Source organism: Wickerhamomyces ciferrii, contig 00013, assembly GCF_000313485.1.
Source record: "Wickerhamomyces ciferrii WGS project CAIF00000000 data, strain NRRL Y-1031 F-60-10, contig 00013, whole genome shotgun sequence".
NCBI lineage: Eukaryota > Fungi > Ascomycota > Saccharomycetes > Phaffomycetales > Wickerhamomycetaceae > Hansenula > Hansenula ciferrii.
In genome coordinates this window covers 1-20,677 of record NW_011887727.1, presented here as the reverse complement: position 1 = coordinate 20,677, position 20,677 = coordinate 1, and the positions used below count along the sequence as shown (strand labels likewise).

General features: G+C 30.4%; 7 protein-coding genes across 7 annotated transcripts; 2 read left to right on the top strand and 5 right to left on the bottom strand.

Annotated features, from left to right (window-relative positions):
- Positions 1-2,688: 2,688 nt before the first annotated feature.
- KHT4 (Hexose transporter 2) lies at positions 2,689-4,557 on the top strand (the record flags this gene model as incomplete). Its single annotated transcript, XM_011278587.1, has 1 exon — positions 2,689-4,557. One exon carries the CDS (start codon positions 2,689-2,691, stop codon positions 4,555-4,557), a length of 1,869 nt encoding a protein of 622 aa, XP_011276889.1.
- A 239-nt stretch (positions 4,558-4,796) lies between these two features.
- On the top strand, positions 4,797-5,870 carry SHY1 (cytochrome oxidase assembly protein SHY1; the record flags this gene model as incomplete). Its single annotated transcript, XM_011278586.1, has 1 exon — positions 4,797-5,870. One exon carries the CDS (start codon positions 4,797-4,799, stop codon positions 5,868-5,870), a length of 1,074 nt encoding a protein of 357 aa, XP_011276888.1.
- A 113-nt stretch (positions 5,871-5,983) lies between these two features.
- On the bottom strand, positions 5,984-8,149 carry BN7_710 (Internalin-I; the record flags this gene model as incomplete). Its single annotated transcript, XM_011278585.1, has 1 exon — positions 5,984-8,149. One exon carries the CDS (start codon positions 8,147-8,149, stop codon positions 5,984-5,986), a length of 2,166 nt encoding a protein of 721 aa, XP_011276887.1.
- A 508-nt stretch (positions 8,150-8,657) lies between these two features.
- On the bottom strand, positions 8,658-10,562 carry BN7_709 (Internalin-I; the record flags this gene model as incomplete). Its single annotated transcript, XM_011278584.1, has 1 exon — positions 8,658-10,562. The coding sequence occupies one exon, from the start codon at positions 10,560-10,562 to the stop codon at positions 8,658-8,660; it is 1,905 nt and encodes a 634-aa protein (XP_011276886.1).
- Positions 10,563-11,220: 658 nt separating this feature from the next.
- BN7_708 (Toll-like receptor 13) lies at positions 11,221-13,164 on the bottom strand (the record flags this gene model as incomplete). Its single annotated transcript, XM_011278583.1, has 1 exon — positions 11,221-13,164. One exon carries the CDS (start codon positions 13,162-13,164, stop codon positions 11,221-11,223), a length of 1,944 nt encoding a protein of 647 aa, XP_011276885.1.
- Positions 13,165-13,526: 362 nt separating this feature from the next.
- On the bottom strand, positions 13,527-18,630 carry BN7_707 (Adenylate cyclase; the record flags this gene model as incomplete). Its single annotated transcript, XM_011278582.1, has 3 exons — positions 13,527-15,622; positions 16,099-18,235; positions 18,628-18,630. 3 exons carry the CDS (start codon positions 18,628-18,630, stop codon positions 13,527-13,529), a joined length of 4,236 nt encoding a protein of 1,411 aa, XP_011276884.1.
- A 93-nt stretch (positions 18,631-18,723) lies between these two features.
- Positions 18,724-20,652, bottom strand: BN7_706 (Internalin-I; the record flags this gene model as incomplete). Its single annotated transcript, XM_011278581.1, has 1 exon — positions 18,724-20,652. One exon carries the CDS (start codon positions 20,650-20,652, stop codon positions 18,724-18,726), a length of 1,929 nt encoding a protein of 642 aa, XP_011276883.1.
- Between the last annotated feature and the right edge of the window lie 25 nt (positions 20,653-20,677).

Sequence of the window (20,677 nt, the reverse complement as noted above, 5' to 3'; positions counted from 1 at the left end):
AAAATTAGCTTTTCAAATATTAGTTGAAATTTTTATATAATTGTTTCAATTAATTTGAAGTTACACAAAACCAAATGTATCAAGTATGAATCATAGTATAATATGGGCGGCTAATTATGAATAACAACAAATCACTTTTAAATCATAAATAGATAGCTTAATTATACAGCGGTTATATGTAGATGAAACTTCGGATAATATTATACCATAATTGTACTAGAATCAAGTTCGATCTGAACGAACCGATGATAATGAGCTATTATAGATATGATTTAACTCAGCGGATAATTAAAAATCATAAAACATTGAGGTAATTACCATATAAGTGTATACTAAACTACAATTTAAATTTAAAGATAAAATTATATGTATATTGAATCAGATTTGTATAGTCAAATTATTATCTTTAACTAATTTCCAACCATGAATTCAACTTATATGATTTGAATTAATATTTCAACACGTATTATAATAAAGTGTACATCAATTAATGTACAATACTAGATTATATAGCAGCCTGTGATTTAAGCATTAAGCACAAAAAAAAACCAAAGAATAGAAGAATGGTTAATATTTTATCAAAAAACTTGATATATATATATTGATGAATATCATGCTGTGTCAATCATGTTACAGATCCACGTACTGTTTTGTATTCAATCACCTTATATTTATATTAATTAATACAATCAACTCTTATAAGAATTAAAATTTGAAGATCCAAGAGTTCACAATTTTTAGAATATTATTGACACAAAAGCAAATTTCAAAGTAACAACACACAACACGATGCACTTATGAATACAATCTGAAAACACATCTGAGCGGATAACTACACAGTCTATCTTAGGCGTGGATAATATACAATATTTAATTTCACTTTTAGTCAAACAAAACCCCAAAATTTTATTATAACAGTAAGCCAATATAGATGTTATTTAACGTAGAGACTGATTAATGGTGATCGACTTAATCGGAAAAAAATTTATACTACAATTCAATATAATTTAGTTTAAAAATGAAATTATATGTATATTGAATGAGATATGTCTAGTTAAAGTATGAATATTTTCAGCTAATATCCAATCTTGATTTCAACATCTATAATTTAGAATGTTTTAACATGTGCAATATTATAATAAAAATCAGATCAACAATATATGTATATAATCTGCTGTTTATAATTATAATAATTAGTTCTCACGAATATAGCAAATTGGCACCTCAAATTGAGGTAGAAACATAAACTATAATTAACGACAAGGCCCTTATAAATTATGAGTACAAAATGAACATTTTGAAATTAGTCTAGTGGATAATATTTATGTAAATTCAAGTTTGAAAATAGATCCAATGGGTAGAAGTATAATTTATGATTGTGGATATCACAAAATAAATTTTGACAATTAAAAATTATTCATGACACAAAAGCAATTATCTTATAATAATTACTTAACATTCAAGGGTACTATAGTATACTAATAACCAGTATTTCAGCGATCTCAAACCACAAAAGAGCGGACAAGTACACAGTCTATCTAGGCTATCTCTAATCTCAATCTACTTCTGAACTTTCAACATGAACCGTACAACAGCTTGTAGTCAATCCTTGATTCACCGATGCCCTCCACAAGTAAATACGAATGGGGAGAGCGCGCCGCTAATCAGACAATCAGACATTTAGCAAATTACTAATTACCCAGTGCCCACCAATGAACCAATGAACCAACCGGTAAAACACATTGTAATCCACACAGATCTCAGAGTTTCCATACATGGTTAATCACTTATTGATACCCCATTTATAAGCAGCAAGTGCTAAAGTTCATACCTACTAAACTTATAGAGGAAGTGTGTACACACTTCCGATGAGTTGCTAAGCTTTTGTAATCTGGGCAAACTGGGCAACGGTAAAGACAATAAGAATCATAAAGTACAACACTTAGCACAATCTGAACACTCCATCACCATGACTCCATAACTCCATGTCATCAACTCTGATACCATTTCAACGGGATATCATTGTATCTTCCACTAAAACTATTTCCCACTGCATTTTTTCTAGTCATTCATAGTAAATTTCTTCGTGGAGAAGCGCTGCAGTTGTCAATCATCTGAAATTTTACGGGCCACCTGCAAAAATCCTAAATTTGAGAAATACGTAATAAAATACGAATACCAGCTTAACATAACCAAAATAACTCAACAAACCTATGTATGATGGCTTATAATCTACGCTATACACTACTAGATATATAATGTTTGCTCTAGTTATCTTTATACTATATATCCTTTCTTTTTCTAGTATTATACCTACCGTGAAAACCCGTCGGAATCATGATACTCCAGATATTTATAACTTCATGAAACAATCAATTATATCATCATTGTAAAATTAGTCTTTTTTTTTGATGTAAAAGAGGGTTAACGGTTAACTTTTTTTAGTAAGAGGGAATATGGACATTTCAGGATGAACAAGTCTATGCCTTCCTATTATTGAGGACTACCTGTTTTTGCAGTATTTAGCCGTTCCTATATCAAATTTGATTAAGATAAAGTTTTGTTGGAATATGAAAGTGGTGTAGCTCTCCATTTTCAAAACAAAAGTTTATATAAATATATTTATTGTTGCCATTTTTTGAGCTTTTTCATTGTAGACTTATATCGTTTCGTATCAAGTGCTTTAACATGTCTACACAATCTAGTACATACAAACAACATATCATTCATCAAAATAAACAGAATGAAAAGCAAACAGGTGAAATACAACAATCTAAACTAAAAGAGAAATTCTCATTTAGGAAAAAATTCTTTAATTCTGATGGTTCACCACCAGAAATTTTCAATACAACTTTATACTTATCAGTTTTTGTATTTGGTGTCTTAGGTTGTGCTCGTGGTTATGATGAAGGTAATGTATCAGGTTCAGTGGCACAAAAATCATTTCAACATCAATTTGGTTTAAAAGATCCAACAAAATCAGCAGATGCTTTAGCAAATTTAAAATCAAATATAACTTCAATGGTTCAATTAGGTTCAATTGGTGGTTGTCTTTTAGCAATGTATTTAGTTGATAAATTTGGTCGTATAAGAACTTTACAAATTGTTTGTATTGGTTGGATTATTGCAGGTATTATTCAAATCACTTCAAAATCAGTGGGTCAATTATATGCTGGTAGATTAATTGAAGGTTTATTTATTGGTCAAACAACAGTTATTGGTCCAACTTATTTAAGTGAAATTTCTCCAAAATCTATAAGAGGTCTTTGTAATTGTATCTTTGCTGGTGCAGTTTATTTTGGTATTATGATTGCTTATTTTGCAAATTATGGTACTGCTTTACATGTTTCATCAGAATCTTCAAAACAATGGATAATACCAACTTCTTTAAAAATTGTTCTTGGTGGATTATTATTCTTGGGTTCTTTACTATGTAATGAATCACCACGTTGGTTAGTTAAAGTTGATAAAATTGAAAAAGCTTATCAAAATTTATCCAAAATTAGAAAATTAAGTCCAAATCATCCTTATATTATTAGTGAAATTTCTGATATTCAAGAACAATTGATGGTTGAAAAAGAGGAAGCTGGTAAAACTTCAAAATTTACAGTTTTCAAAGAATTATTCCTTGTTAAATCAATTAGATATAGATTATTCTTAGGTCTTGGTGCTCAAATCCTTGGACAATGGTCAGGTGCAAATGCTGTGACAATTTATATGCCAGAATTAACTGCAATGGTTGGTTATACCGGTACTAAGAAATTATTAATGACTGCTGTTTTAGGTGTTGTAAAATTTTCATCAGCTTATTTTTGTGCATTTTTCGTTATTGATTTCCTTGGTAGAAGAAAATCTCTTTATATTGGATTAATAATTCAATTATTATCAACAATTTATTTTGCAACTTATTTAGCTATAGTTCCAAATGTTACTGAAGATTCTTATACTCCAACTCATTCACAAAAACAAGCTGGTGTTGGTGCTTTAGCCATGTTATATCTAAATGGTGTTGGTTGGACAATGGGTTGGAATTCAATTCAATATTTAATTAATTCTGAAATGTTCCCATTAAGAGTTCGTAATTTTGGTACTGCATTAATTATGGCATTCCATTTTGCAAATCAATATGGTAATACAAAAGCTGTTCCAACAATGTTGATATCAATGAATAAATATGGTACTTTTTATTTCTTTGTTGGTGTGTTAATTATTGGGTTATTTTGGTGTTGGTTCTTCCTTCCAGAAATTAGTGGACGTTCATTAGAATCCATGGAAGATTTATTTAATTTACCATGGTATTTAATTGGTAGAAGAGGTGCTCAATTATGTCCTGATACTAGTGGGATCAATAATGTTCATGTTAATGATGCTGGTGATATTGATGTTATGAAACAAGAGGTTGAATTTATAGAGAATGCTTCAACAAGTGATCAAGGTCAAGGTCATAATGGATATGGTTCAAATGCTGGTATTTTGAGTAATTCTAGACCTGATGAAAAACATCATGAAGGTTCTTCCACTGATGAAATTCATAACATTGACTTGGAAAAACGTTGAGATTATCCTGTTTATATTTATTTATGCTATTTATAATGTAATTTGTGTATTTGTTAATGAAATGTTTTGATAGAAAAATTCTGTTGATGTTCGTATTATCTTCGAAATTGCGCGAATCTGTTTTATAAAGTTCAAATCCCGCGATTTTTTGATTTTTTTGTTTTATACCCGTTGATTTTTTTGCTTATACATAATCAATTTCCATATCTCAGTTATAAGTTTGAGATACTCATCAAAAGATGTTTTCAAAGATCATGATGAGACCTCTTGGTGCTCGTTTGATACGGCCTCAGGCTTTTGCGCGCGCTAATGCGTTACAATCTCATCAAATCATGGCACAAAGATTCCAGATTCGTACCAAGGTTTATTCATCATTTGATTGGAATCCTGTTAAATCAAAAGAAGAGAAACCAAAACCATCAATTTTCCGTTCATTTTTATTTATTTTGTTATTAGCTATGCCTGTTGTATCTTTTTATCTGGGGACATGGCAATTAAGAAGATTGAAATGGAAGAATAATTTAATTGCAACAAGTGAAGATAGATTAACTTATGAACCAATTCCATTACCAAAACATGTTGAACCTCAAGATGTTGAAGATTTACAATATAGAAAATATTATGTTACTGGTCATTATGATCATTCTAGAGAAGTTTTCGTTGGCCCAAAAGTTAAATTTGGTGAAAAAGGTTATTCAGTTTTCACACCTTTTATAAGAAGTGATGGTGGTGATACTATATTAATTGAACGTGGATTTGTTAAAGATGATAAAATCTTACCACCAAGAAGAAAATTACAACATTTATCACTTCCAATGCATGAGGTTCGTGTTGAATTAATTTTGAAAAAAACTGCAGAAGATAGATCTGCATTACTTTATGATAAATTAGATGAAGAATCAAGAGTTTGGCATGTTATTAACGTTGATGAAATGACTGAAGCTACAGGATGTGCACCAATACATGCTCAAGCTTTAATAGATTTAAAAGATCATCCAATTGAAACCATAACAGTTAAAGAATCAAAACCTTGGTGGAAAATATGGCGTAAAGCTCATACTCATGAAGAAACAATCTTAAAATCATTACCTTATAATCATTTACAAGAGTTTACTCAATGGCAATTAATAAATGCTGGTGTTCCAGTTGGTCGTCCTGCAAGTATTGATTTAAGAAATAATCATTTACAATATTTAGTCACTTGGTATGGGTTAAGTTTTGCAAGTTCAATCGCATTATTTGTAATGTTTAAAAAGAAACCAAAAGTGGATCCTACTAAAGCTAAATTGGAACATGCAAAGAGATTTCAATGAGTTAACTTTACCAAAAAAAAATATTCTTGTACATACAACTTCATTCATATATTATTCACATATTCAAATACAAAATTAGTAGTTTTCCACATCTTTTTTTTTCTACTTCATATTTATTGTTCACGAACCCATTGATTCCAACGACCTTGTCTTATTTTCTTTTTTGGACTTTCTAATTGTTTATGCTTTTTAGCTTCCTTATACTCTTTTAAATTGGGGAAACTTCCATTCATTTCTAATTTCATATCATTAAAATTCTTGGAAAGATCAATCATCTCTAATATTTCACTTGATGAGATTTCCAAAGATTCAATTCTATCAATAACAACACTTTTAAGTAAAGGAAATTCATCTGTAGAGATAGAATTCATAATTCTTAAGCCTGATAATTTCAAAGTTTCAAGTTTTGGTGCATCATTTCCACGGAAAACTAATTGTCCTGTATATGATCTATATTCACCATTTTTAATAGTTAAAGATTTAAGATTGTCGAATGAACATTCTTGCACCACAATTTCTTTATCACCATCGTAAATTAGTTTTAAACTCTCTAAAGATGGTAATTCTAACTCATCAAATGAACCCAAACTCCGTGATTGAACAAATAGCGACTTCAATTGCTTTTGTAATGATATTTGTTCAGCCTTAAAGCCTGGAGTATCAATGATTTGAATATCTTGAAATTCTGAAGTCTTATTCAGCAACAAATTTAAATTACCAAATGATATGTTTTTCACAAATAATGTATTTAACTTCGGAAATGAAGTATCAATTGTAGGTTCAAAGTAGTCATCAGGTTTTGTAATGTTTGTAATCTTCAGATTTGTAACATTTGAGAAAGAGCCAGTATTAGTCAAAACTTCTGAACAATTTATAAGTTCCAGACTTTCAACATTATCAGAAAACTTAAGCACTTCACCAGCATCCTCAGGATGTGAATATGTGAATGGTTGGTAGAATGGATAACAATTCAATCTAATAGATTTTGCCATTGGGAATGATAAGTTTGATAACTCCTCAACTTTCAACTCACAATCGAAGTCCAACTTCTCTAATCTATTGAATTCGATATTTTTCATAGTGAAGGGAAATTCATCTTCTTCATCTTGATATTCACCACCCTCCATATCAACTTCAATATGTGGACATGGTACCAAATGAGTGATAAATGTTTCTAAAGAATCTAGTTTAAGATTTGAAAGTTCAAGTAAGGCAGTTTCAACGATTTCTAAAGTTTTTAAATTTGGTAAATCCAAGTGACTTATTGAATGAATTGTACAATTAAATATTTCTAATGTTTCAAGGTTTGGTAAATTTGTCCATTTTTCAAAGTTAACTTTCTCATTTTTAAAACTTGTAATCTTCAAATGTTTCAAAAAATCTAATGAGCCTAAAGGAGCTAATTTTGTATCCAAAAATTGAGTGAAGAAATATTTGGTTGATTCTTCTACTGTAACAACTCCGTCATCATCTTCACTATCACTTGACCACCATGGGTTATAATTATAGCCACCAGTATGCTTAAAGGGATTATAATTACTAGGATAAATAAATCTTTCTTCATATAAGTCCTTTTCACATTTAACCGTAATTTTCTCCAATTCTGGAGCAGTATCAAGTAATTTTGCGAAATAGTGATCATCAGAAGATTTATCATAATATACAGTAGTCTCTTTAACACCGGGAACTTGAAATAATCCTGGTGGTAACTTTATAGAAGGAATGAACGAGGAGCCTTTTATATTATAAGGATCAATCCAAGATATTGATTTTAAATTAGGACCAGCTTTTTTACCAGAAAATTCTAAAGATTCAATCAAATCCTCACTCAGTGCATCACAATGGTAAATCACTTCAAGTGGATTATTCTTCAACATATAGTATAAACCAAAATATCTATAATGATATTCTGACCCACCATAGAAATGTTCCAATAAGATTGCCCCTTTAAAATTTTCAAATTTACTAATGTCAAATAATTCATAATCAGTTGGATCTCTTTCAAGTTCTTCCTCTTCACCAACTTCTAGCCCCTTCCATATTCTGAAACTGCGACCAATATATTTTGGATTAATAGGCTCTATAGCATAAAAGTCATCTGGAAAAGAATACTTTAAGTTACTTATTTCATATTTGGAGTCTGTGACAATTTTGAGTGTATCAGGTGTGATAAGATATCTAAGCTCAGGGATCTCATGCCATATCTTCACAAGATCAGTTGGGTATAAATGTTTAAATATCAATGATTGAATCTCTTTGGGAAATTCTTGTAGCTTCATTATTTAATGCTGAATTTTCAATTGTGTATAAGTTATGAGGTCCAATGAAGGTAGGTACTCAGGATTGTACCTAAAAGCCTTGTGTGTTAGCCTGAAGTTAATTGATACGTACATGTTTTGGTTTGTTGATAGGTATTATTCATGAGTATAAAAACTACGTTGTGTAATTTTCAGGTTACCGGGGTAACTAGAAATTTCCAAATCAGGTTTTAAAAGAGTAAGCATTTATGAATCATCACTTCAGTACGTTTGAAGTTTGAACATAAGTTTATACACATTTGGTTTACAAAATGTAGTAAGATGACTCTGAAATACCAAAATTGGCTGATATCAAAAGAATAAAAAATATGATAATATTATATAGCTGTTCATATTGTTTATCCAAGTGACTTTTCATTATCCAGTTTGTGGCTCAACCTTTTCTTCAGCTCTTTGATTCAGGTTAAATTGCTTTAAAAGTTCAATTTTTAAGACTTTGAAAGCTCCAAATTTATCTAAGAAATCCAAATTATCCTTGTGGCTCATCATAATATTCCAGGTTTGGAAAATCATCTTCATTAAAATCCAGATCCATCTTTAAATGATTCTTTGAAAGATCTAAGGTATTCAATGAATCACTTGGTACAATTTCTAATGAGTCAATATGATCAATAGCAAGCTGTTCAAGAAGGGGATATGATTTAGTAGATATGTGATTTGTAACTTTATGATCCTCCAATTTGAGTATTTCAAGTTTCGGCAGAAGATTTTCCACAAATTTTATTGTTCCAGGATCTGAAAACTTAGATCCTAAATTAATAGCCAGATATTCGAGCTTTTCAAAGGTGCAATTTTCCATGATGAATTCACTTTCAGTAAAATGGATCTCGAATTCTATCAAACTCGGTATAGTGATATTCTGGAAAGGTTCAAATGAATAATTTTGAATTAATAATGACTTCAAGTTTTCATGATGTAAAATTTGATCGATTTTGAACCCAGGACAATTCTTAAGTTCCAATTTGTTCAATTTGGATGGTTGTGTGAGGATCTGCTCTGTTATATCATGTTCATCTAGTTCCAAATTTTTCATTTTTAAATTTTCCAAATTTGGGAACGATGTTCTCACCGGCGTAAAAGCTTCAGAACTTTTATCATCGTTATAGTAAGTACCCGAAAGATATAAAGTTTTAACACTTTGATACTCCCTCGGCAGTTTCAATATGTTTGTACAACCTGAAAGTCGTAAATATTCAAGATTATCACAGTTTATAAATGGTTCAACATTGTCAGTACCAAAATAACCCTCATATTTGGATGAACTTATAATACTAGCACTCTCTAGAGCCGGAAAATATAAGTTTTGTACTATTCCAATAATAGCTGAGCCTGTCAAGTTGAAATCTTTTAAGCTTTTGGACTTTATGTATTCCATTATAAATTCGTAAGAATGAGAATCTCCGGTTGTGGATTGTTTTCTAGCTATTAAATGAATGGAAAGCACATCTAAAGAATGTAACTCAAGACATGAGATTATAAATATTGCAGACCATTGAATTTCAAAGATTTTCAACTTTGGAGCTTTTAAATTCTCGATAGAATGAATGGAGCAATGTTTGAGTGTAAACTTTTGCAGGTTTGGAAAATATAAATTTGAAAGTTCGTAACGATTATTAAGGTAGTTACCAATCTCAATTTCTTTCAAACGATTAAATGATGCCAATGGATGTACATCTATTTCTGGGAATATAAAATCATTTATGTTCAGATCATCACCTAAGATGTTGTCTCCATACGATGCGGATTCCATGTTTAGTCTCTCCAAATCTGGAATGAGTGTGAACATCTCTGAAAGTATATGCCCGTTGAAGTTTTGAATTGCCACCTTTCCAATATCACTATATTGTAGAATCTCCTGTGTTAGAATAGAATCAGGGAGCTTATCAATAATAAAGTCATCATATCCCGTATATTTGACTGTTATCAGCTTGAGGTTATTCCCAGCTTTTTCAATAATATCTTCAAATGTAGCGACTCCATCATGATATAAATGATCTTCACAGTTCCAGATTATTTCAAAAATATATGGCTTAAATAGCTCGACATTGAGTCCATGGGCAGTAGAGCTTCTTTCCCTAAAAAATTCAATTAAAATAGAGCCATAAAAACCTTTAAAGTTATGTTGAAACTCAAGATGAGCCAGATTTTTATGCTCCTCAGAGTCAGAATTACATTCATATTGGAAGTAAAACTCATTTGGGAAATCATATTTTAGCTTCATTTCATTGACAGAAGTTGTAACAATTCTAAGGATCCCAGGGGTGATAAACTGCTTCATTTCTGGTACATCATGCCAGAGTTTTACCAGCTCTGATGGAAGAAGTTGTTTGAATATAGAAACCTGAACTTCAAAAGGTAATATTTCAAATCCCATATTGAAATTAACTATAGATGACCAAGTATTTGTGCGTTGAAACTTTGACCTAATTGATGTAACTCTCCAATGCCCACGTCGTAACACTTTAAGTATAAGTTGATAGGGGGTATAATGTTAATGATTAATGATTATAAGACTACAACACCACAACTACAAATAACATTTGTTAAGAGCACAAATATATAAGCACATTATGTGTTACGGACAGTGTAACTTAATAATATTATACGAATATATAAGGCCAGGACTCCAGATTCCATGAAAAATACCCAACTTCTAAAACTACGGATTTTAAATTGTTCGACCAAAATATTACATTGTTCATTGACTTATAACTTTACAAATACCGGCGCAAGCTGTACGCGCTGTAATAATATGGCTAAATTAGTTCCTTTGAAAACAATTACTATAGATTTACACACAACATGTTGAACTTTATTTCTCAATCTACGTAATACCAGAATTCTTTGATACCGAGATAATAGAGTTATATTACAATCAAATTTAAATAAATGATTTAGTTAATTAAACCGTTTATCCAAGTGCAGACTCAGTATCATAATTTTCAATTTTCATTAGCCAGTCTATGACTTTCTCTTGAATTCTTGGTGTTTTAAAGGTTTCATTTAATTCAACATACTTAACCACTGGAGAATTATCTAAAGAATGAATATCCTCGTGGCTCCACATAGTAGTCCAGATTTGGCAAATCTTCATACTCACCAATATCCAGATCCATTACCATAGAATTCCTTGAGAGATTCAAGTTAGTCAACGTTTCACTTGGCGTAATTTCTAATGAGTAAGCATGATCAATAGTAAGATTTCTAAGAGCAGGATATGGTTTAGTGGTTATGTGATTCATAACTTTATGATCCCCTAATGTTAGGGTTTCAAGTTTTGGTAAAATATTGTTCATAAATGTTGTTGTCCCAGGCTCTGAATAGTTGTAACCTAAACTGATAGACAAACTTTGGATATTTTTAAAAGTGCAATCCTCCATTACAAAGTCACTTTCAGTAAAACCAATCTCTAATTCTGTCAAACTCGGCATATTGATATTCTGGAAAGGCTCAAATGAACGGTTTTCAATCAATAATGACTTCAAGTTTTCATGATGTGAAAGTTGATCAATTTTGAACCCGGTACAATTCATAAGTTCCAATTTATTCAATTGGGATGGTTGTGTGAGAATCTGCTTTGTTATTTCATGCTCATCTAGCACCAAATTATACATTTCTAAATTTTCCAAATTTGGGAACGTTGACCTCACTATGAAATCATCAAAGCGTATGCGTTCATCATTTTCATAGTAACCTGCACCAGAAATGTATAATGTTTTAACACTTTGATACTCTTTATGATGTTTCAATATACCTGTACAGCCTGAAAGACGTAAATATTCAATATTATCACAGTCATTGAATAGTCCAGAATTTTCTTCACAATCTAAATACGCACCTGGGGAAGAAGAAAGTCCTGTGAAACAAACAATAGTTGCACTCTTTAAGGCCGGGGTATATAAACCTGATATCTTTGAAATAGTAGTTGAACTGTTTAAGGAAAATTCTTTTAAGCTATTTGACTTTATATCTTGTAAAATAAACTGGTACGCATAAGGGTTCCCCGTAGTAGGCTCTTGTTTGGATCTTAAATTAATAGAGAGTGCATTTAATGAATGTAGCTCAAGATCTGAAATCTCAAATAATGCCGATCGATGAATACCAAAACGTTTCAAGTTTGGAGCTTTTAAATTTTTGATAGAATGAATGAAGCAATCTCTGAGTGTAAATTGTTGTAGGTTTGGTAAATATAGGTTTGAAATTTTATAACTATCATTATGGTAACCATCGATTTTAAGTTCTTTTAAACGATTAAATGAGGTCACTGAATGTTCATCTATTTCTGGGAAAGGAGAATGACCTTGTTTTATTTTATAATTTGAAATGGTGTCTGTGTACCAATATTTGGATTCTATGCTTAATTTCTCTAAATCTGGAATAAGTGTGGATATTTCTGAAAGTGTATGTCCCTTGAAATCATTAATCTCTGCCCTTTTAACTCCACTATATTGGAGAACCTTCCGTGATGAAGTAGAACTAGGGAGCACATCAAGCACGAAATTATCACCTCCTGTATTTTCGACTGTTAACTGCTTGAGATTACCTCCAGAGTTTTCAATTATATCTTCGAATGTGGCGACTTTACCATGATATTTATCTTCACAGTACCAGGTTATTTCATGAATATATGGTTTAAATAGTTCCACATTGAGTCCATGAGCCCTGTAATTTCTTTTATTAAGATTCTCAACTAAAATGGAACCATTGAAACCTTTAAAGGTTTGTTGGAATTCTAGATCAGCCTGATTTCTTTGTTCATCGGAATCAGATTCACATTCATATTGAAAATAAAACTCATCTGGGAAATCATATTTCAGCTTCATTTCATTGACAGAAGTCGTAACAATTTTAAGCATCCCAGAGGTAATGAATTGCTTCATTTCTGGTACATCATGCCAGATCTTCACCAGGTCTGATGGAAGAAGTTCTTTGAATATAGAGGCCTGAACTTCAAAAGGTAATATTTCAAACCCCATTCCAGATTGATAAGTATTTATTATTGTGTGATGTTTTGAGTACCACGAGCAGCCGGTCAGCTTCGAAGCTCACAATTATCAATATGGTGCTTTGTTGGTTAGAAATCAGGTAAGATTCTGCATGATTAGATTTAAAATTATACGAAAAAATAGTAGGTAATGATTTGTTTTCTCCGTTTCCATGGAGATGATTATTATTTGTTACGGACAGTAAGATAATATAATTTATACGCCAGAAATACAAAACTAAAAAGTTCTTGAATCATGTTTATTAAGAACTGTTTGGTAGAATAAACCATTTCCGATCGAATAGTATTATAAATAATACAATGTTTAATTAAGATATTTTTATTTAAATTGCTTCAAACTGTCTTTTGTCTCCTTCTATAACCACCCTTTCTTCGTTTTTGTGCTTGAGCTTGTGTCAATGTTGGTTTTTTAAAGAACTTTAAACCTGGTAAATTGTCACTTAATTCCACATTAATATCTTCAAAATTTCTTGTTAAGTCTATTGTCCTCAAGAGTTCACTTGACACAACTTTCAACGAATGCATAATCCTATTCGCAGCAATCTTTTTCAATTTTGGATACGGTTCAGTAGATATTTGATGTTCAATCTTATATCCATGTAAAGTTACAGTGTCAAGTATAGGAATGTTATTCCCAACAAAAGTTAATTTTCCATCATACGCCATATCATCATTGGATTTAACTTCCACATGTGTGAGACTTTCAAATGAACAATTTTCAATAACTAAGTCATCCCCACTATAAGCAACTATATTTAACACTTCAAGATTAGGAAGTGATATATTTTGCCACGGATACAAGTGGATAGGATCTTTTATGCGTAAGTTTTTCAATCCTGGGTGTGTGTTCAAAGTTTTAACATCAATTCCAGAACATGTAGTCAATTCAAGTTCTTCCAATTTGGGTGACTCTTCCAACAAATTTTTAAAATTTCTATGAAGTGACACTTTCACCAAGCGTAATTCGTGTAATTTGGGAAATGTTGCATTAATGGCTCTCTCTTCGGATGAGATATCTGGTTCTTGCTGGTTTGTAATTGATAAATTAGTAACATTAGGAAAATTAGTTTGTGGTCTCAAAATCTCCATGCAGTTTACTAAAGTCATCTCATAAAGATATTCACAGCCTTTGAGAGCTTCACCAAACTCTTCACGATGATGATAAACAAAAGGTGATTTTTCTTCATGATTATCATAAGCAAAAGGTGATTTTTCTTCTAATGGTGGTGCTAAAGTAAAACTTTTCAATAATGGAAATGTTAAGTTTGATAGTTTTTCAATCTTGAATGAACATCTTATAACTAGTTCTCTCAATTTGTGTGATTCTATGTTTTGTAAAGTTAACTTAAAAGTACTCTTTTGACGTTCTTCCATAGATAAATGTGGTGATGAAACACGGGGAAAAAAGCTCTGCAATGAATTCAATTTGAGATTTGAAATTTCGAACAATGCTACCCTTTCAATCTTAAAACCCACTAGCTTTGGTAAGTCCATATTCTGTATTGAATTTAGTGTACATGATTCAATTTTCAATTGTTCAAGATTTGGTAAATCAAAGTTCCCAAATTTATAATTCTTATTATGGAAATGTTTCAATTTAAGAAATTTTAAATTTTGCATACACCCAGATGGATTAATACCAACTTCTGTGGAGAAAAATCTAGTCAAAACCGAGTTTTCATGCGGCAGTTCATTTTCTATCAAACCAAATTTAGTTCTAACGTAACAATTCTCGCGTCTATAACCCCATTCACATTCATCACCATGAACATGCTTATCTTTAAATTTTATGTGTAGTGATTTTAAATCTGGAGCGAAGTCATACATCTCAGAGAAAGTATACCCATTGAACTCACTCAAATAAATATCTTTAATACCCGTTGTGCGAAATAGATTTGGTGGTGTATTTGGAGGAGGAAGCGAATTCAAAGGAGGATCTAAATCATTGAAAGTAACACGTTTCAATCTATCACCACCTTGTTTCAACATGTGTTCATGAAACTTTTTCGTTAACATTGGTGTATCAATAAACACTTCAACCGGGTCATGTTTCAATATGCATTTATCAATATATTTCAATTCTGAATCCCAACCATTATGATAAATTTCAACTAATAATGATCCTTCAAAATATTTCAAAAAAATTGGATTTAAAGCATCTGTTAACCTTTGCCTAAATTCATCAAAATCATCATCAGAATCAACTGTCTCATATAGCTCACATTTATAAGGAATATAGAAATCTTCAGGTAACTTATACTTTCTATTTCTGTATTTATGAAGTTTGTCCGCAGCCTTTTGTAAATATTCTGGTAACGGAGTATATATGTCATCATCTTCATAAGGAATATGATTTGTAACAATTTGAAGTGTATCAGGGGTAATTATATGTCTTAATTCAGGTACTTCATGCCATATCATCACCAGGTCTGATGGGAAAACATCTTTGAAAATCCGTAACTGAATCTCACAAGGGAGACTCAAGAAACTCATTATGTGATTTAATAATGGAAAAAGAGCAATTAAAACCTCCAATTCTATAGCTAGAAATCACAATTGTAATATATTTACGAATCCAAGAGTCAAAATTAGTCCAATTGAATCATAGTAGTACAAACTTTTTCCAATAAATACTCGGTAAGGACAGACGCGTAAAAGTTTAAAATGATACGCGAAAACAGTAATAGATTTTAAAAAATCGTTACCACAGAAACAAGTTTAATCGATTCCATTATATTGGGAACACCGTATAATAATGTTATTTTAATTACAACTTTTCTATCAAATGCATAGTGATTTATATAATTTATTATATATATCCATTAGATATTCCACAAGTGCAAATATATATTGAACAATCAATACTACCTATGTTTATCAGGTAAAAACTTGAGAAGATTAATACCCGACTCCTTTGTAATCATATATTTAAGTAAATCATATTGTGCATCTTGATTAAAATCAACTTTTGCTTTTTTGAAATGTTTTCTTAACTTGTCCATTATACTAGCTTCTTTATATTCTTTTAAATTAGGTAATTCATCACTCTTGGTTAAATTTAGTGTGGTAAAATTTTCTGAAAGATCTAGAGTATTCAATGTTTCACTTGGAGAAATCTCTATGGATTCAATTCTATCAATTGTTAAGCTTTCTAAAGCTGGGTATGGTGTTGTTGTGAAATGATTTGTTATTTCATAACCTGATATGAATAATTTTTGAAGCTGTGGGATATCATTATTTAAAAATGATAAAGTTGAATCATAAGTTGCAACGAAAATAAAGTGTGTATCAATCCTTAATGATTTTAAGTTTTCAAATGAACAATTTTCCATAGTGAGAGGAGTTTCACCTGTTGTTTGTAATTCCATGGTTTGTAATGTAGGTAATGAAATACCAGTGAAACCTTGTATAGATTTCACATGTTTTAAAATTAATGATTTTAATGAATTTTGAGATCCAATTTCTATAAGGTTAAAAACTGGACATGATGTTATATTCATACTCTTCAAATTCAAAGTGTTTTGGAATAATGGGTATAAATTATCAAGTGGAATATTTTCAATAATTACATTCTCCAATTGGGGAAATGATGAGTTTGTAATAGTTTCAAAAGACTGATTAGAATCATTAGTTGATTTAATTGCCAAAGTTTGTAATGATGGGAAATCAAGTTTTGAGATTTTCTTAATTTTAAAAGAACTAACAAGATTAAAATTTCTCAAACTTTGTGACTTTATATTTTGAATTGTGAAGTGTACTTGTTTCTTTTGTTCTTTTTCTAAAGAATAATGTGGTGTTTTAAGATCTATTGAAAGCTCTTGCAAAGAATTTAATTTCAAATTTGATATTTGATAAATTGCAGATTTTTCAACCTTCAAGGTTTTAAGATTTGGTAAATTCAAGTTCTGTATTGAATGAATTGTTGAAGAATCAATAACCAACTTCTCAAGATTTGATAATTGTAATTTTTCAAACTTGAATTTTTTATTATGGAAATATTTCAATTGAAAAGTTTTCAGAAAATCTATAGGTTTCCCCATACTTGTTTCAAAGAATTCACCAAGTTTGGATTTTTCACGCCAATTTTCCAAACATCCCAATATGGTATCAGGTTCATAAGGACCTTCATCAAGTTCACTATCATAGTAAAGTTTTCCATCAAAGCAGATATTAATTCTATCAAGATCTGGCATAATAGTTTGAATATATGGGATTGAATACCCTTCAAGTTTATTTAAATTAAGTGATTTCACACCGGGAATATGTAACATCGTGGAAGGTAATTTTATTGGAAATTCTGATATAGAGCTTCCATCCTTTTCATCATCATCATCATCTTCTTCATCATCATCGTCATGCTCATCAGTATCATCATTATTATCATCATCATTTTGAATATTACAACCAGTTCCCTGTGTTTCCGTATCTTTAGCATCCTCTGATTTTTTAGCATCTTCAATTTCTTTAGTTTTCTCACCTCTTTTACATAATTTACCAAAAGATTCATTTTGAGTTCCAACAAGTACATGGATTTTCTTTAATCTATCACCTGATTTTTCGAACATATGTGTGAAAACACTTGAATTAACACCTGATCCATGCCAAATGAGTTCAATAGGATCATGTAATAATAAATTTTCATCAAACTTTTTTAACATACATGTCCAAGTAACATATATTTCAATTAAAATTGCACCTTTGAAACCCAATAATAAGTTTTCATTTAAAACTGTATTATTTTTTTCATTTTTTTCATAATCTTCAATATCTTTTTCATAATCATAGTCAAGATCATAAGCTTTTTCTTCATCAAAATTACAATTATAATCCAAGTAATAATCATCAGCAAGACCATATTTCAATTGAAGTTTTGGGACATCATTAGTAACTATTTTGAAGTTATCCGAGGTTATTAAATGTCTCCATTCCAAAATATTTTCAATAATGTTTAGGAAATCTGATGGGTATAATTGTTTGAATATTAAAGAATGGATTTCTGTGGGCAATTCAGTGAAGTCCATAACAATATATTCAGTTTTAAACTAGCTTGGTGGAAAAATGAAAAAGCTATTGGGTTCCTTTCTAGGCGGAGTTGAGTTGATGGATCCCATTAAATATGAACTGGACCAAAACCTCAAGAGGTAAGACTCAGTAAAACCTAGTATCATTATTATATTTGCACCGCGATATTTCCTCTGGATCACCAGATCTTACGTAAGCATTGCTTCGATTTCAGAGCTTCTGCAATTTAATTCTTCACTTTCTCTAAAGACATGAGAATAGATATAAGCTTATCTAACGAGTCCTTAAACGTTCAAAATCAATACATCTCGAGACTTGTCCCGTGTAACTGATGAGTCGAGAGATACGTGTAGTGCAGATCACGCGTAAATTAAGTCTTAACGTAATACGCGAATTAACTCGTGATGGATACCATGTTATTCTAGCTAAAAAACTAATTTATCAAATGATGGTGATGCAATATATTATAGCTATTAATATTATAGGGACATTAATGGTTTTGAAACAATCATCCATCCATATTGAAATTTGGTAAAAATTGAAACAAATCAACACCCTTCTCATTTTTCACATAATTAAGTAAATTAGCAAAATCTTCTTGATCAACTTTTCTTCTCTTAGTTACGGTTTCCAAAATTTCATTCTTCTTAGGTTCTTTATATTCTTGTAGATTAGGTAGTTCATTACTCTTGTTTATATTCATTGTGGTGCAGTTTTGGGAAAGGTTTATTGACTTTAGGGATGCACTTGGTGAAATTTCTATGGATTTGAGTCTATCAATTTTGAGATGTTCTAATAAAGGATATGGGGTTGTTGAAAAATGGTTTGTTATTTTATAACCTGATATGATTAACTTTTGAAGTTGTGGAATTTCATTATTTAAGAATGTTAATGATTCTTCATAAGTCATATAGAAAATAACTTTTGTATCAATCATCAATGTTTTTAAAATTTGGAATGAACAATTTTCTATGATGAGATGATTTTCCCCACTGGTTTCCAATATTAATTCTGTTAATACGGGTAAACAAATCCCATTAAACCCAGTTATTGATTTCATATTTTTTAACATTAGAGAACCTAATGAATTTTGTGGTCCAATTTTGGCAACATTAAAATTTGGACATGATGAGATATATATTGTTTGCAAAGTTGAAGTGCTGTTAAACAATGGATATAAATTATCAACTGGTATGCCCTCTATAATTATATCTTCTAATTGAGGGAATGATGAGTCAATATTAATAATATCAAATTCACCAAGTTCATTAGTATTTGTAATTGAAAGAGTAATAACGTTTGGAAATGTCATTTGAAATTTTAGAATTTCTATGGTGTTGGTGAGGATAATTGCTTCAAGTTTATCACAAGGTTTTAAGATATTACCAAATTTATCTAAATGTGAATAAGAAAATGTAGTGGAATGAATTTCCAAAAAAGTTAAAGATGGGAACTCCAAGTTGGAGATTTTCTTAATTTTAAATGAGCTAGTAAGGTTGAAGTCTTGCAAGGTTGATGATTTTATATTTTGAACTGTTACATTAATTTGCCTCATTTGCTCATTTTCTAAAGTATAATGAGGTGATGAAAGGTCTATTGTAAGACCTGTTAATGAATTTAATTCCAAATTTGAAATTTCATAAATTGCAGATTTCTTAATATTTAAGATCTTAAGATTTGGTAAATCCAAATTTTTGATTGAATGAATGGTCGAAGAGTCAATAAACAAACTTGCAAGATTTGATAGTTGTAAATTATCAAATAATTTAGATTTTTTATTATGGAAATATTTTAATTGGAAATTCTTCAAAAAATCTATGGATTCCCCTTTACTGGTTTTAAAAAATTCATCTAATTTAGATTTTTCATTACGATGTTCCAAACAGCCTAATATGGTAGTAGGTTCATAATATTCATCTTTGAGCTCAAGTTCACGATCATGATAAAGTTGATCATCAAAAACAATCTGGATTGTTTCTAAATCAGGCAAGCTCGTTTTAATATCTGGGATTGAATAACCTTCAAGTTTATCAAGATGAAGTGTTTCAACAACTGGGATATGTAATATATTGGAAGGTATACCCTGTGGAATGTTTGATACTGCATAATGTTGATCCAATCTATTATTAGGTTCTTTTCCAGTTTCAAAAAGTAGATTGATTTTTTTTAATCTATCACCTGAAGTTTCAAACATTCTAGTGAAAATTTTGAAATATCTGAGTCTTGTTCTAGTATGCCAAAAAAGTTCAATAGGATAGTTTAATAATAAATGACGATCAAATTTCCTTAATAATGTTGAAATATCAAAAAATTCAATTAATATAGCACCTTTGAAACCTTTTAATAAAGATGGATCTAAGACTGTATTATTTTTTTCCCTTTTCTCATAATCTCTAACCAATTCCCTATGAGTATCATAATCAACATTTTCATCCATATTACATTTAAGATCCAAGTAAAAA